The following is a 15,583-nucleotide window of genomic DNA, read 5'->3' on the forward strand; positions in this document are numbered from 1 at the left end:
AGTTCACACGCCGGACTATTTTAATTGTTATTTTTTTTCTTTTCCAGAGAGTTTATAGAAGAAAACGTTGTAGATTTTGCCAAACGGAATCCTGGCATTGTGATGTATGTTACTCCCCAGAAATGCAGCCATCCTAAGCTCATAGCAGAATATTGTAAGTACTTGAAAACGTAAGCACTTCAGATCGCATGCTAGTTATGCCATTATTATCACTCCATGAACTAGACCAGAAGCCAACCATTTGTAGAAATGAAGAGTCTCTGTGTTTCGTGGAACCCTGATACAGAAATTCTACCAAATGGAGTAGATAAGAATTGGCATGTATGGCACACCTCAACTCTGTCCTTTCCTAGTGCCATCCCACCCCAAGTAACCGCGTACGCAGATGCTGTGCCTCAAGAATCAACAGAATTAGCGCTACTAATCCACCCTAATCTACAGACGAGCCAAGGAGTTGCGTATATGCTAGACCCACCAGTATTGCCCTTTCTCGGTCAAACCCCACTCTTCTTATTCCTGACCTGGAAATATTGCCCCAAAGCAGAAAAGGTTAGATATGAATTCGCTCTGTACAATAAATTCTGCAATGTGTATGTTGGAGTTGGTCAATGATGATGCCCACACTGTCTTGCAACAGGTACATTTATTGGGGAGGGTATGTTCGAGGACTTGAGATTTTTTTTTATTAACCCCACTACTATAAAAAAATTACTGGACCACAATAATCTCAAAATGTCTTCCTTGTGCAGGGCAGACACGGCTGCCGAAGTAGAGCAAAAGGTGGTACGGCAGACATATTTAGAACCTATTCGACCTTTTAGGCCGCCATGAAAAGAAGAGCGTAGAGTTCCATAACCTGTTTATGGGTAGTAATATCAACACCTGCAATCCATCCACCCTTTCGGGGGCAAAGACCTGCCTGGCCTTAAACATTTCCAACTGGAAAAACCACCTGGGTAGCACATGGGATGCATAACGGAGTCGCCATGCTCATATTGGCCCAGTTGTGAAATCTATATTTTATCTTCTAGAACTGAAGTCTCTCAGTACATCTGACCTAATGTCAATACAATTATATTAAAAGCTGGGATAAACTCCGAAATGGGCCTCAGAATAAACGTTTTAGGAAGTCTTCCTCCTGAGTAGATAGCTCATATTCAGGGTCTGAAGCTCTTCTGGTTCTATAAACCAAGATGAGGGGGAGCAACTCTAGTAGACTGAGATCCTCACACGGGCTGTCAGCTCAGCAGTGTATTTTATTTAAAATCTTAACCCTGGTGTATAACAGCCCTAACATACAAGTGCGCCATATTATTAGTACGGAATTGGAAATTATTGTTTTGTGATATTCAAGATCCCCTGAGTTTTGGCTGCTTGCAGATACAAACACCTGTCTGAGAAGTGATCAGCACATCTGGGTTTGGGTCCAAAAGGAAGTAAAGCCCTACCACCAGATGCAAAAAATAACTCTGCCATAAGCTTACAGAAAAGTCTTAAACGTGTCAGTTTTCCCACTAGTTGTTTCCACTGTCATGCATCAGTGGTTCTTCACCCTCTTTATTTTTTAATTAATTCAATAGGCATCTAGAGAACATTTATGTTGTAGCTTGTTGCAAATAAATAATAAGAATGATACATGATTTATTAAGAGGGACAATTAACAGTGGCAGTTCACTGATGGGTCCCCAGCAATTACTGCACTCTTCAAACCTATATACTCAACACTCGTCCAGCATTTCACTTCCATTCCTCACAGTCACCATTCCACGTCCCACATATACACGACAACACCATACAAAAGCTACCTTGCACCTTTCTCCGCCACACTCATTCAACAAGACAACCACACCAAAGCATAACATTAAGACAGAGTCCTAACTCAACTAAACCACTACGACGTCTCTAACTGTAAAAGGACCATAACACACTCTCATTTTCGTCCACGGAGCAAAAATCACTGTGCTGCTGTCACTTTCCCCTACCTCAAAATGCCTTTTGTTGAGACGGGAATGTCCTTTGCCTGGCATAAAGTTGTGTTCCTCCTGTCCTGAATTACATATAAAAGGGGTCCCCGTAGATAGGGAAGGTGTATTGTGAGTTACATACACTGTAATTATTCGAAAGACACTAAAGCAAAAATTAAAGCAATTGTGGAATTGGCGTATATTATTTAATCACCAATAGTACGTGATTTCAAATTACAGTACAAAGTCATATAAATTGCAAGCCCCAAAGAGGGAGGCAGGGAGGAAAGGGGGGGGGGAAGAATAGTGCTCAAGGGAGTGTAAGGAGGGAGTAACACAGTATCAAGAAGTAACAATACAGAATTGAAGACGGTTATCAAAACAATTATAAAACAAAAAGCCCAAATACAGGGCAAGATTCTTAAACACATTTACTGGATTAGAATTCAACGGTCACATCTGAACATTAGAGGGTTAGGGGTTGTGCCGGAAAATCAACAAAAAGAAAACAGTTGACGTTTCGACCCCTATCTGTAGGCCAATTAAAGTCCTTTCACGGGGTCTTCATCAGGACGTCACACAAGGGAAGGAAGAAGTGTGGGGCCATTAGCTCAAGGAGCGTAACTGCGCCGTCTACAATGGGGCAGAGACCGTGGGATGAGTAGTTCAACAGTGACAAACAACGGATGGGGTTTTCTATTTGATCAAGAGATAGGCGGGTCGCCTTGACTGCAACGCTCGAAGCGGAGGTTAAATGAATGTGGGTGTCGTCTGTCTGTGTTATAATCAGTGACGGGAGACGCAGCCGCGTCTGCTCAAGTCATGAAGTAAGCACCGAGTTGATATCGTATCAGATGGCTGATAAGTAGTCAAGATAGGGCACAGGTACCGACGTCTACTCGGGTCCTGTACACACCGCGGAGTTCGCGTTCAGGACCCGAGTAGACGTCGGTACCTGTGCCCTATCTTGACTACTTATCAGCCATCCGATACGATATCAACTCGGTGCTTACTTCATGACTTGAGCAGACGCGGCTGCGTCTCCCGTCCCTGATTATAACACAGACAGACGACACCCACATTCATTTAACCTCCGCTTCGAGCGTTGCAGTCAAGGCGACCCGCCTATCTCTTGATCAAATAGAAAACCCCATCCGTTGTTTGTCACTGTTGAACTACTCATCCCACGGTCTCTGCCCCATTGTAGACGGCGCAGTTACGCTCCTTGAGCTAATGGCCCCACACTTCTTCCTTCCCTTGTGTGACGTCCTGATGAAGACCCCGTGAAAGGACTTTAATTGGCCTACAGATAGGGGTCGAAACGTCGACTGTTTTCTTTTGTTGATTTTCCGGCACATCCCCTAACCCTCTAATGTTCAGATGTGACCGTTGAATTCTAATCCAGTAAATGTGTTTAAGAATCTTGCCCTGTATTTGGGCTTTTTGTATTATAATTGTTTTGATAACCGTCTTCAATTCTGTATTGTTACTTCTTGATACTGTGTTACTCCCTCCTTACACTCCCTTGAGCACTATTCTTCCCCCCCCCCTTTCCTCCCTGCCTCCCTCTTTGGGGCTTGCAATTTATATGACTTTGTACTGTAATTTGAAATCGGGTACTATTGGTGATTAAATAATATACGCCAATTCCACAATTGCTTTAATTTTTGCTTTAGTGTCTTTTGAATAATTACAGTGTATGTAACTCACAATACACCTTCCCTATCTACGGGGACCCCTTTTATATGTAATACATAGCGCCCAGGTCCCCGTGACTGCATGGGTTCAACCCCCTTTTGTGTAACGCCTCCTGTCCTGAAGGCCTGACTGCATGTATGTGATATACTGATAGTTATTTTTAGCCTGGCATCTTGCTAATCTGGCGTGTGTAGAGAGTTGGGAGTAGCATACCATGTTTTGTGAATCAATAGTTGTGACCAGACATTTTTATCTGCTTCACTGGAGTGGAAGCCTCCTGCCCCACTCATGTAAAGTTTTTTGTTTCTTTGTGCTTTCCTAGTTCTTAGCGCCAACCTCCTCAGAGTAGGCTCGTGTATTTGTGTCTGTAGCCTGGATGTTTCCCCAGGAAGTTGAAATGTATTGCTGACAATATTGAAGATGGAGGGAAGACAGCCAGACACTGTAGTGAGGAAAGTGGAGGCAGGGCGCCGCTAGAAATTGGATTAGGCCTTTTGCTTGCAGGTAGCTGGTGATTATTCTTCCTGAATACTGCCATCTGGTAGATGGAAGGAAAGACAGATGGGGCTGCAGACTCTATTGTGCAGAGGCAAAGAAACTTTTTTGTGAGTCTTTTACTTTTGTTTTTCCGTGATTACTCTTTCAGCAGAAAACTCACACCTCTCTGTGCCTCTCTTGATGCTGGAGAACAGTCTGGAAAAACACTTGAAAGAAGCACTACCCGAAACTGATTCTGTAGTTGGAGTCAGTGGATCCACATCTCCTATTTGCAAGTTGAGTGTAAATGTAGAATCCAAACTACCTCTCTTTGTTCTAGTTCCAAGTTCCTGACTAAGGAAGGGGGTACTCTGCAGAGTACTCGGGGGCTTCTGTGCAACCAGGGCTCTTTCTGATAGCCAGCCTGCTTTAGGTGAGGACTATTAGCGGAAGTCTCAATCTTGTGCTGGAGGAGCTGTATACCTGCCCTTAAATGCCTAGAAGCTAATGTACTGTCAGTCTGCTGAGACTGCCTAGCCCTGCTGGAGAAGAGACTATCAAGAAAGGAGCAAGGTTCAGCCATCCCTGGTGGTTGTGAGGCACCCAGAAGAAGCATACTATGCAAAAGAGATTTTGGAGGGCTCCCCAGATTCTCCTGTTGGTTCCTGCCGCTAACCGCGATTCTGTGACTAAATGAGCGGTGCTGTGATTGCCTGTCTGCACATGGTTCATGGATGGCTGTATCTACCATATTGCTGACTGCCGAGGCAAGGATGCTTCTACCAAGATGCTGAAGGCCTTTGTGGAGCTACACCTGTTGTCCAGTTGTCCCGGACATGGGCCCCAAGTTCCTTTTGCGAGGGACACTCCTGGGACTGCACCTCCTGAGTGTCTAATAAGGAGTGAATCATCGCAGGGCTGTTGATGGTCAGGCGATCGACTGCACCAGTCATGACTGAGCTGCCTCCTCCAGGCTGCCATGACCACAAAGGAAAGCCTGGGCAGGCCCACTGCTGAAGGCTGGCATAAAGGAAGCTTCACCGAGGACTGCCAGTGTGTTCCTGCTCTCAGGAGTGTGCAGACATGCAGCCGGAGTGCCAGACCACTCTGAAATAACCCTGAGAGAACATGTTCATCCCATGGAGGAGTAAGACTTGATACTCCAGACTGCGCACACACGGAAACAGCGGATGAATGTACTGCACCTGAGCTTTACTCACGCTACACCTGAATATCTTGTATAGAGACTGGGAACCCAGAACCAGCAGGGCGAGCATAGGAGAAAGGGATACAACGGGAGTGAGGCGGTGTGGTGCCGACAAAATATAGCATATTGTACTGTGTGGTATTAAGTGGAGCTGTGTAATTAAAATACTGTCCTTCTTGCAAAGATTAGCATTAGACTGGACATCAGGGGTGTGGAATTTAATAAAATATCTACTTGTCCATTGGGCAGGTTGCTTCATAACTCAACTTGCCCTGTAACAAAACCCACTTGTCCCATTTGTGCCATGTAATGCGGCGACAAATTACGGCAGCAATCTCATGATATAAGAGTTCTGATATAACCTCTCTAATTATGCCAGGGCTAGTACCATTGTAGGGTTGCATACTAGCAATTCCCTTATGCTGCCACGATTCTACAGGTCCACATACTGGGCTGAAGGTATTGGTAAGAAATAGTTCAAGGGTTGGAATGCCCTTTTGAGTCTGTGCAAACCTACTAACGTGCGTGTTGGGTTTGCATCAACTCTTTTCTAATCTTTTCCCGTACTGCAAAAAGGTTGGAAATTTGCTCCTGACAGTCGCAGATGTAAAACTTCTTCCAGGGTTGGGAAAAAAGTGGTTAGAGGAAAAGTGAACTTGAAACATTAAGATTTTCACATGAGCCAATCTACACATGCACATGTGCTCATGCTAAAATGCAGTTCACAAATAATTTCTAGGAGTACTATTTCTTGGCCTACTTCTGTAAGTTCTTGTGAATTCATGGAAACTGTATATATGCACTTAATGCAAGGATGTATACCATAGATGCACTTTTGAGACTTTCGTTAATAATTGGGCTTCTAATTAGGCCAGGCGTTAACCATGACCTATTGTGTTTAATAAAATTCTGTCTCTCTCTCGGTCTCTTATTCTCTCCGTCTATCAGATGGCTTCACTGTCAGTGACAGTATTCTACTCTTTGACAAGGAGCATATTGGCACACAAAGTAGTTTTGTTCAGTGCCCGGAACTGCTGTGGCAATGTGTGCTTTTTGAGACCAAAAACAATTATTTTTGCTTTTGCCAATGCTAGTTAGAATGGTGAGGGCCCAGCAGCTCCCACACGGATACGGTTTTACAAAAACCATGCCTGAAAAAGTCAGGCATTGACAAAACCAAAAGGCTGACCACCAATTTCAGACCTACTGGCTTTGCCAATGCTTGTTTATTTTTGTTTCCGGTAATCGTATTTAAACTGGTTACACTGATTTTCGATTATGAATATTTTTGGGGAAATACAAGCATACATCAACATGTTGCTAAATGATGCTGCAAAGATATGGTACCTAAAATTTTACAGTAGCAAAATGTTTTTTTTCCTACTTGCATTTTTTTTTTAAACATTTTATTTTGAAAGCAACGAATCATCACTCTTGCTTTGAAGCTTCGGCAAATATTTGCCTATAATCAGAGAGCATTCTGGGAGCATTATACATAGCCTCATATTACTAAACTTTTAAAACGTGTATTCACATTTATACTGAAACTACCGTCAGTAGTGCAGGCCGAGCTTACATCGTTTACTTTTAGTGCTCACCCTAATAATAAAGGCTTTGCATTAATGAACCATAAATACAAGCTTGAACAGCATTGAACACATGGACACAAATATTACCTTAAATGCAGACATTGCCTTTTCCTGATCCATAAAGTGATACTGTAAACTGGCTGCCAAAGGGTTTGTGCTGTAGGGGGTTGGGCCTACTTGTCCCAAGGACAAAATACACTTGAAAACTTGTTGCCCTTGACCCCAAACAATATGTCCCGGGAGTCGGGCTAGAGGAATTCCACATCCCTGGGACATTCATTTTATTTGGGCTGTTGGTTGACTTTTGATCTTGGAACTCGAGCACCTCCCTAAAAGGTATGTGGCTACTCACCCTCGCTGCCCTAAAAGTTGTTCCGTTTTGCTAAGCCATTGTAGGACAGGCCTTGAGATTGAGGTTGTTTGCCCCGGAGATCCTATCAGTTGAGGCACAGAAGACACTGCCTGCCTGTGGCCCCAAAACTGGGTCGAACACAGACTTAAAATATTAAACAGAAAAAAAAGTTGTTGGCATTCCTCAAAGTTCTTTATTGTGATGTATTGGTCCTAAAAAGGTGCAGGTGAAGCAGACTATAACAGTGTTAATATTTTGGAGGTCATCATATAATCTGTTGTGCACTTGAAGTACAAACAATCCCGTTTGCCACAAATGTGTATGTCTCAGCAATTGAAAAGCTATTTAAATAGTTTATCAGGATATTAAGACATTTGTAGGGGGGTGAGGCCTTGTGGCTGTTTGGTTCTAGAGCTCTTGCTTGAGCCAAGCAAAATCCTTTGATTCTTCCATCATGAGTCTTAACTACACTTCAGCAGAGACAGTCATAAGGCCAGAGAGGTGGTTGAGGCCTGCATGATGATTGGAGAGCGCTGGCCTCCTTGGTGATGCCGACCTGTTGTATAGGGGCCTGGCCCGGACCCTCTGTGTCCTTGTCTTGGATTGATGGCCCTTGGAGAAGCTGTTTTTGGACTGTGCCTTGCTGTACGCCCCTTGATGACTGGTTCCCCACATTCACCAGAGGGACCAGCCTGATTGTTGCTGCTGTTGGAGGCGGTGGGTCAGGCTGGGCCCTGGTCACGCACCTGTTTTTGCCTGACTTAGGGGAGGTGCCCCACATGCTTGGCCACCCCATCTTGTTCTCCTGTTGGTGGCCCAGGAGCTCACAACTGAGCAGGTGGGCCTGGGCAGCCGGCAGCTATGGAGGCATGGCCAGTAGCAGTAGATGCACAGCCAGGTGACTTGCTGTTCTGTGCTCACTGACCTCGATCCTCCTTAAGAGGGTTGACTTTTGCGGCCATGTGGGTAGACTGTCATCAATGCTGAGGCTGTCTGAGGACGGTGGCCCATGAAATGAAATGAAAATTGCACTTGTATAGCGCGTAGCTACCTGGAGGCCTCGCCGCGCTTGTGAATGATTACTTAGTGCGGACTCAGGGTAGTTCAGCAGATGTTAGCAAACAAGTGCGTTTTCAGGGCTTTCCTAAAAGACATATGGTTGTTGTGTTCCCGAAGATAAAGTGGGAGGGAATTCAAGAGTCGAGCCGCCGTATGGGAGAAGGAGCGGCCTCCCCAGCGGGCTTTCTTGACTTTGATGGACGTTGCCAGCTGAAGGGTGCAAGAGCGAAGGGAACGGGACGGGACGTATGGCGTGACCATGGGGTGTAGAATTGAGGGGCCCGTTCGGTGGAATGATTTGTGTAAAATACACATAGCCTTAAATTGCACTCTTGCAGCCACAGGGAGCCAGTGCAGTTCCTTTAGGGCGTTCTTAGCTGACTGCCAGCGGGGGATGTTTTAGAGTAGGCGAGCCGCACTGTTTTGTGTGACTTGGAGCTTCTGAGTGACGGAGGTCGGGACTCCCATATAAAGAGCATTCCCATAGTCCAGGCGGGAGAGTATCAGGGCCTGGACCATGACCCTCCTCGCCTGGAATGGGAGCAGAGGGAGCACCTTCTGCAACATCCTCATTAGCCCAAAACAGGTGGCGGCCGTCTTGGTAGCCTGAACCGAGAAGTCAAGTGCTTTATCGAGCCAGATCCCAAGGCTCTTTATCTGGGACTTAGGGACGGGAGACTGGCCTAAACATGGTGGCCAGATGGATGCAAGGGCGGAGGGGGAGGGGTTGCCCAGTAGGATGATGTCTGTCTTCTCCCCATTGAGTTTCAGACAGGAAGATTGCATCCATCTGGCAACAGCCTCTAGACAGGGGCCTAAGGTGGGGGACGATCCCTCAGAGTGGTCTAAAGAGACCACCAATTGGGTATCGTCCGCGTAGGTGACAATACGCACACCAAAGGGATGGACTATCCTGTCTAGAGGTTCCATGTAGGCATTAAAAAGGGTAGGACTTAGGGAGGAGCCCTGGGGGACCCCGCACCTAAGTGGGTGTTTGGGAGACACCGCCTCACCCTCGAAGACCTGAAAGAATCGCTCATCCAGGAAGGATGTCAGCCATTCTAGGGCCGCGCCCGACACGCCCATGCCCGCCAGACGATGTAATAGCGTGGCATGGTTAACCGTGTCGAACGCGGCGCTGAGGTCTAATAGGATGATGGCGACTTTTCCTCCCCGGTCCAGCACGGCTCTCGCTTCTTCCGTAACCGCAAGGAGGGCGGTTTCGGTTCCGTGCTGAGGACGGAACCCTGTCTGAGAGGCTCGCAGTAGGCTATTGGACTCTAAGTAGTCCATTAAGATGTTATTCACGTGCCTCTCAAGCAATTTGCTCAGCCACGGAAGAAGAGAGATAGGGCGATAGTTTGCCCAGTTGCTCTGGTCGAGGTTGTTTTTTTTTAACAAGGCCTTCACCATCGCACACTTCCAGGATGGTGGAACAGATTTGGAAGAGATGGAAGAGTTAAGAGCGTCTAAGATGACTGGACGAATGACGTCCAAGACCTTGATGAGGGTCTGAGGAGGTGCTGGGTCGTTGGGAGAGCCGGAGGTGATCTTAGGGATCAGTTTGTCTAGTCCGGGGGTGTCAAGGAGTGGGATTTCGTCCAGCTTACAAGGGACAGAGGGGTCAGGGGTGGTGAGGGATTCCAAATCATCCTTGGTGTTATTAAATGAGGAGTATATGGCCTGAATCTTTTGAGAGAAAAAGACGGCCAGATCATTACAGCGGTTTTGGGCGCCTTCGGCAGAGGGACGCTCAGCGGGGGGCGAAATAAGGGATTTAGCGATTTTGAAGATTTCCCTGGGGGCATTCGCCGCTGCGTTGATTTTCCCTTCATAAAAAAGAACTTGTGCCGCCTTTATCTCCATTTTATAGAGTTTTATGGCAGCCCTATACTCAGCTTTTCTGAGTTGAGAATAGTCCTGCCTCCAGGCTCTCTCAAGTTTACGGCAGGCTAATTTCCTGAGTCTGAGGGCAGGTGTATACCATGGGACAACTTTAGGTCTTCTTATAGAATTACAGACATGTTTGGGAAGGACCTGGTCAAGAGTGCTGGAAATCCAGTTATTGAAGTTATTAGTTGCCCTACTAGGATTGGTTGCCGTCTCAGGTGGATCTCTGGCAAGGGCAGCTTCCCAGTCAGGCAGGGGAAGAGAGGGCCATTTCCTACCTCGATGCTTAGTGAGGTTATGAGAAGAGGGGGGGAATTAGTACACCAAGTGAAGGGAATTAAAAAATGATCGGTCCAGGGTAGAGGAATCGGAGTCTCAACCATGAGGTTATCTATGTTACTGTAAATGTGATCAAGAAGATGACCTTTATTGTGCGTAACGTGGAAGCCCTTCTGGCATAAATCTATGGCTTGCAGGTTGGAACGGAGATTGTTAGCCGATGAATTGTGGGGGTCGTCTAGATATAGGTTAAAGTCACCAAGCAAAGTAAGATTGGATGAGGTCAAGACGACGCTTGCAGCAAGATCTATTATCTTAGTAATGAAGTTATTGAGGGGGCCAGGTGGGCGGTATGCTAGGATGCCCGAGAAGGTGGTCGTGGGAGAAAGTTCTAATGAGAAGTGAAGACTCTCGCAAACTGGTGTGGTGGTTGGAGTGACGCGGCACTTGTAGCTGCCCCTATATATAAGAGCCAATCCACCACCTCTCCCAGTCTGGCGGTCCGATCGTTTAAGTGTGTATCCTTGGGGAGTGACCCATGCTGCAGTAGGGTCTTTGTCTAACTGGAGCCAAGTTTCTGTTAAAAACAGAGCATCGGGGTTAAGTTCTTCAATCAGCATGTATAGTTCAGTGAAGTGTTTCGGTAAAGACCGGCAATTAAGGAGGAACATTCTCCAATTGTGTCCGAAGGACGAATGACAGCTGAGTGAAGGAAGGGGGCGCCAATCACAGACCTTACAATAATACTTAGTGTTGGTTGGGAGGAATGAATGGTTGCAAGGCGACTTGGTGGGGGCTCGTAGAGAAAGAAGCGAAGAGGAGTTATAAGAGAAAGTCCCTGCCATGATGTAAGTCCAGGGCCAGGACACGCAGGACGCGTCTGGACGCGGACTGGCGCAGACTGGCTTCTCTTTGGCGCCTCTTAGGCGCAACAAAGGCGCTCCCGCTGCGCGAGGAGGCAGGGCCTATGTAGATGGGGAGGTGAGGGAAGACTAGAGCGTCACCCTATAAAGATGTCCGCCCGCCGAGGAACAAGCAGGAAGTAGGAGCGCTCTTTCTCCCTCCACTCAATCAGCATAAAGTAGCTGCGGTGGACCGGGGAGTCAGCGCTATGCCTGGCAAGGTAACAACAATTTTATGTCACACACTTTACAGTTTTAAAAAGCGCACAACTTAAAAACACACAGTTTTTAAAATGTTCCTTAACACAGTGCAAAACGATCCACACCCAAGCGCTAGCGTGCTAGTAATCAATCTGCACGAGCGCGAGTGTTTAGAGCCCTAAATAGTCAGGGAGGGAGGGAAGACTAGAGCGTCACCCTCTAAAGATGTCCGCCCGCCGAGGGACAAGCAGGAAGTAGGAGCGCTCTTTCTCCCTCCACTCAATCAGCATAAAGTAGCTGCGGTGGACCGGGGAGTCAGCGCTATGCCTGGCAAGGTAACAACAATTTTATGTCACACACTTTACAGTTTTAAAAAGCGCACAAGTTAAAAACACACAGTTTTTAAAATGTTCCTCAACACAGTGCAAAACGATCCACACCCAAGCGCTAGCGTGCTAGTAATCAATCTCCACATGGTGGCCCTCTAGGGTCTGAGCTCTCCACCACTTTCACTCTGTGATGTTCCTGGTGGGGTCAACTGGACACTTGAGTGGCTAGGATTAACTTGGTGTCTTTTTTTTTTTTTTACATCCTCTTTTTTATTGGGTACATGAACAAATCTGATAGATCAATATATCACAGCAGCTACAGTACAACATTAGTAACTGTGTCTAATATATATAGCACATCCTGCTCCAGATGGTGAATATCTTGGCATCACACTATCTATTTATCCTAACATACATTAATTGTAGCATTTCTGATGGTGTCGGCCTCTGAGGACATTACTATGGTAGCGACCAGAAGAACTACCTCTGTAAACTTTCATTTGGTCCCACATCTTCTCCCATTTGCGGGGGCAGCCTCTGCATTCATATACTACTTTCTCAGCCACCATACACCAGTCCTTATCTCGTTTCCAGTCTCTGAGCAATGGTTTGGGGCTGCCCCCACGAATGGGGTATATTTCGTTTTGCAGTCATCATGCCCAGGGTGACCAAATCTGCACCATGTGGCCCAAATCTTTTGCCTCCCAACACATTTAGGAGACAACATTTAGCGGAAGGGGTCAGGTCACTTCCACAGACTGCTGTGTCCTCTCTTCAACCCTGCCCGGGTATGGAACACCGCCCTCCGCAAGAGAGAATTACAAGAGCACTCCTCCTGGTGGGTGCCAAAGCTTCTCTCTAATGACCCTTTGGTAAAGGACAAGCCTGTGCCTGGCTGTCACCAACTTAAAATAGACAAGGTCGGGGGGGGGGGGGGGGGGGGGGGTTAGAATCCGTGGGTGGTACTAGAGGTGGGAACAGTGGATCCTGGAGGTGAGGGAGGAGAGGGAGCCAGTTTGATTCACAATCCTAAGGGCACTCTGGAGACTTGAATGAATGAAGTGGGGGTCAGACCTATTGCTCCTGCGGCAAGATCTGTGGAACACCATAGACCGAGGTCAGAATTGGGGCGCTTGAGGATACAGTCATGAATTGCAGTCAGAGGTTCTACTGTCTTGCCTACTCCAAAGCAGCGAGGCTTAACAGAGCTGAGGATGCTGAAAGCAAGGCCTCCTGCGACAATATTGGTCTGGTGGGTTTCCACAAAGGAGTTGAGGGCACTAATCCTGAACAATGGTTGCGCCCAGGTATCCTGGCAGATATCTTGTCATCTTGTTTGCTCTGATCATTCACCCACCTCCTGGGGCTCCCTGCAGACTGCTTATCACTTGTATTCTTCCCCTTAAAGATTGTGGTATCATATAGCTGGAGGCTAGGAAAAAAGTGTCAGTATTAATAAAAATGAATCCAATACGATCATTATTTTCCCAGATTACACCAGGATGGTCCGGCATCAACATCAATCCTTCCATGGTGTCAGTTAGAAAGGTGAGGGCAACAAGACTGGACTATCGCTTTCTATACATGCCAAATCCAAGTCGTTTCGTAAACTAAGACCACCTTCAAGACTCTTTAGGCAGCCCAGGTTTGGACGGCTGAACAGAAGTCAGTTCCTGGGCCCAGCTCACAAAATTGAAATGAGGCCGGTGTGGGGGTCCACCACGTTTGAAACGTAGGGAGTGGATGAAACAACACAGTCATCACCTTAGGTCCAAGGGGCGACATGGGCCGGGGATCTGGGGTAGAGTTCGATCCGGCAGTGGACACTGTGGGAAAGCAGGGACTCTCAAGACACTGTATAGGGGCTTGGTGACCCGATTGGGATGGTACTCGCCACTTGCGTGAATGTTTAATTACATCTGCTGCACCCACTGCTCAGACCCCTGTGCCCTTGGCCTATGTTTAACTAATCCAGCCCTCTGATGAGAATCGTCTGGTTATAACACAGTGATGAAGGGAGGGGATGCCTATGATATGCTGAGGCCTTTTCTACAGACAATTTCGTGGATTTGTGGATTCACTTAGCCAGGTGTAAAGCAGTGATGTCAGCCTCTCATAGTGTGTTCTGTATTTCTAGTTTGTGTTATATCTAGGGATGTGTTTGGTTGTTACGTCTACCCATAGCTGTTCGACCGATGATTCTAGTTTTGTGGGTATGTGGTGGGGGGGGGTTGGGAAAAATTATAGTTGGCTGCTATTTGTTGATTTAACTCTGACGTTCCTTATCTGATCTTTGCTATCATCGCTATAGCCCTCCTATTGATGATAGGGGATGAATCTAAGGTTCTTTTTTTTTTCTTTTTTTACTCTTGACCATTTCCTTGTTGTATCTTGGGCTGTCATTAGTATGTAGGAAAAGCTAAAGCTAAGTGCTATCTTTAAATGGGCCCAGCGCTATGAAGCAGACCTTCAGGAGAGGTAACTCCTGAGTCCTAAATGTCCCTTTTTGATGAGATTTGGCTGCAGCAGTTCCTACACTTTCCAGTGTGCAAAACGCCTGGCTGGAGGAGGAATTGGTGGAGGCTCCATTTTATATATAAATGTTGCTCCCCAGGTGAACTCTAGTGCACGGGACTTATTCAAAAGACTGGAGAAACAAATGCGGTCCGAGCAAGCGAAATGGTGGGAGCAGAGGTCGCTTGCTCGGTACTTGGAGGTGGGCAGGGTTCCAAGGGGTTTGCGGATTACCCTAGCACCCAGTTATGAGAACCCTGACCCTAAAATGCTGGCAGAATGGGCGGGCTGCAATTTGGACTCCTCTGCTAGACTACTTCGCATTCTGGTCAAATACGCTGAGAGCGATAGGCTCAAATTACAAGTCAAAATTGATTAATTAAATCTGGAGATCGCGAAAATGGAAGAGACTGAAAGTATTATAAAGATGAGGAAAGATATGCTTTCGAGATTACAAAGAGATGAAGAGGTCATAAAGAAACGCAAAGCATACAAATTCAACCGTGACAAATTGGACTATCAAAACGGAAATGTTTTCACCTTCGCTCGCAAATATGATGGTGTAAGAGCCAAGGCCAGTGTTGCCAAACCAACAAACACTGGTGCTCTAAAGCGACACCACCATTGCTTCCACATCGGGTTCTGATATTAGTACGACCACGGAAAGTGAAACCGATGGGGAAGGGAGCCTGATGCAACGAGGGGTAAAGGCAGGGACTTTAAAATTATCCCTGGCACAGGAGGTGGACTGCCTGTGCCAGGACAGGAGAGACACTTTAGGTTCCCGGAATCGCCAATTACCCCAAAAAACAAGCGGGCAAATGCAAAACGTAGCGCCAGGAGGAGGTGCAGCAACAGGCGCAGGCGTGAACAAGCCTCCAAAAAAGCAATGAGATGGAGGTGGAATCGGAAGTAGATCTCGATATGATGTCCAATACTGTGATCAATTTGTCTGATGTACTCCTCAATAAGGCAGAAATACAAATCCTCGCACTTGGTCTATCATTTAGCCCTGAGAGCAGCTTTAATTATTCTGAGACCCGGATGGATGTCTACAGATTTATTCGCAAATTAAAACTGCAGAAGTTTCATAAACTTAAGGCGAAAAAGATACCTATGAAC

The 15,583-nt window shown here is 46.6% G+C and overlaps 1 protein-coding gene across 1 annotated transcript in view; it reads left to right on the forward strand.

The window, feature by feature from the left end:
• The window catches only part of MRPL43 (mitochondrial ribosomal protein L43), a 135,870-nt gene that overhangs the window by 59,797 nt on the left and 60,490 nt on the right, over positions 1–15,583 (forward strand). The window contains exon 2 of the mRNA XM_086920269.1: positions 48–154. Coding sequence (XP_086776395.1) covers positions 48–154 — 107 coding nt within the window. The remainder of the gene's footprint in view (positions 1–47; positions 155–15,583) is intronic.

This window comes from Lissotriton vulgaris, chromosome 5 (genome assembly GCF_964263255.1).
Source record: "Lissotriton vulgaris chromosome 5, aLisVul1.2, whole genome shotgun sequence".
NCBI classification, from domain to species: Eukaryota; Metazoa; Chordata; class Amphibia; order Caudata; family Salamandridae; genus Lissotriton; species Lissotriton vulgaris.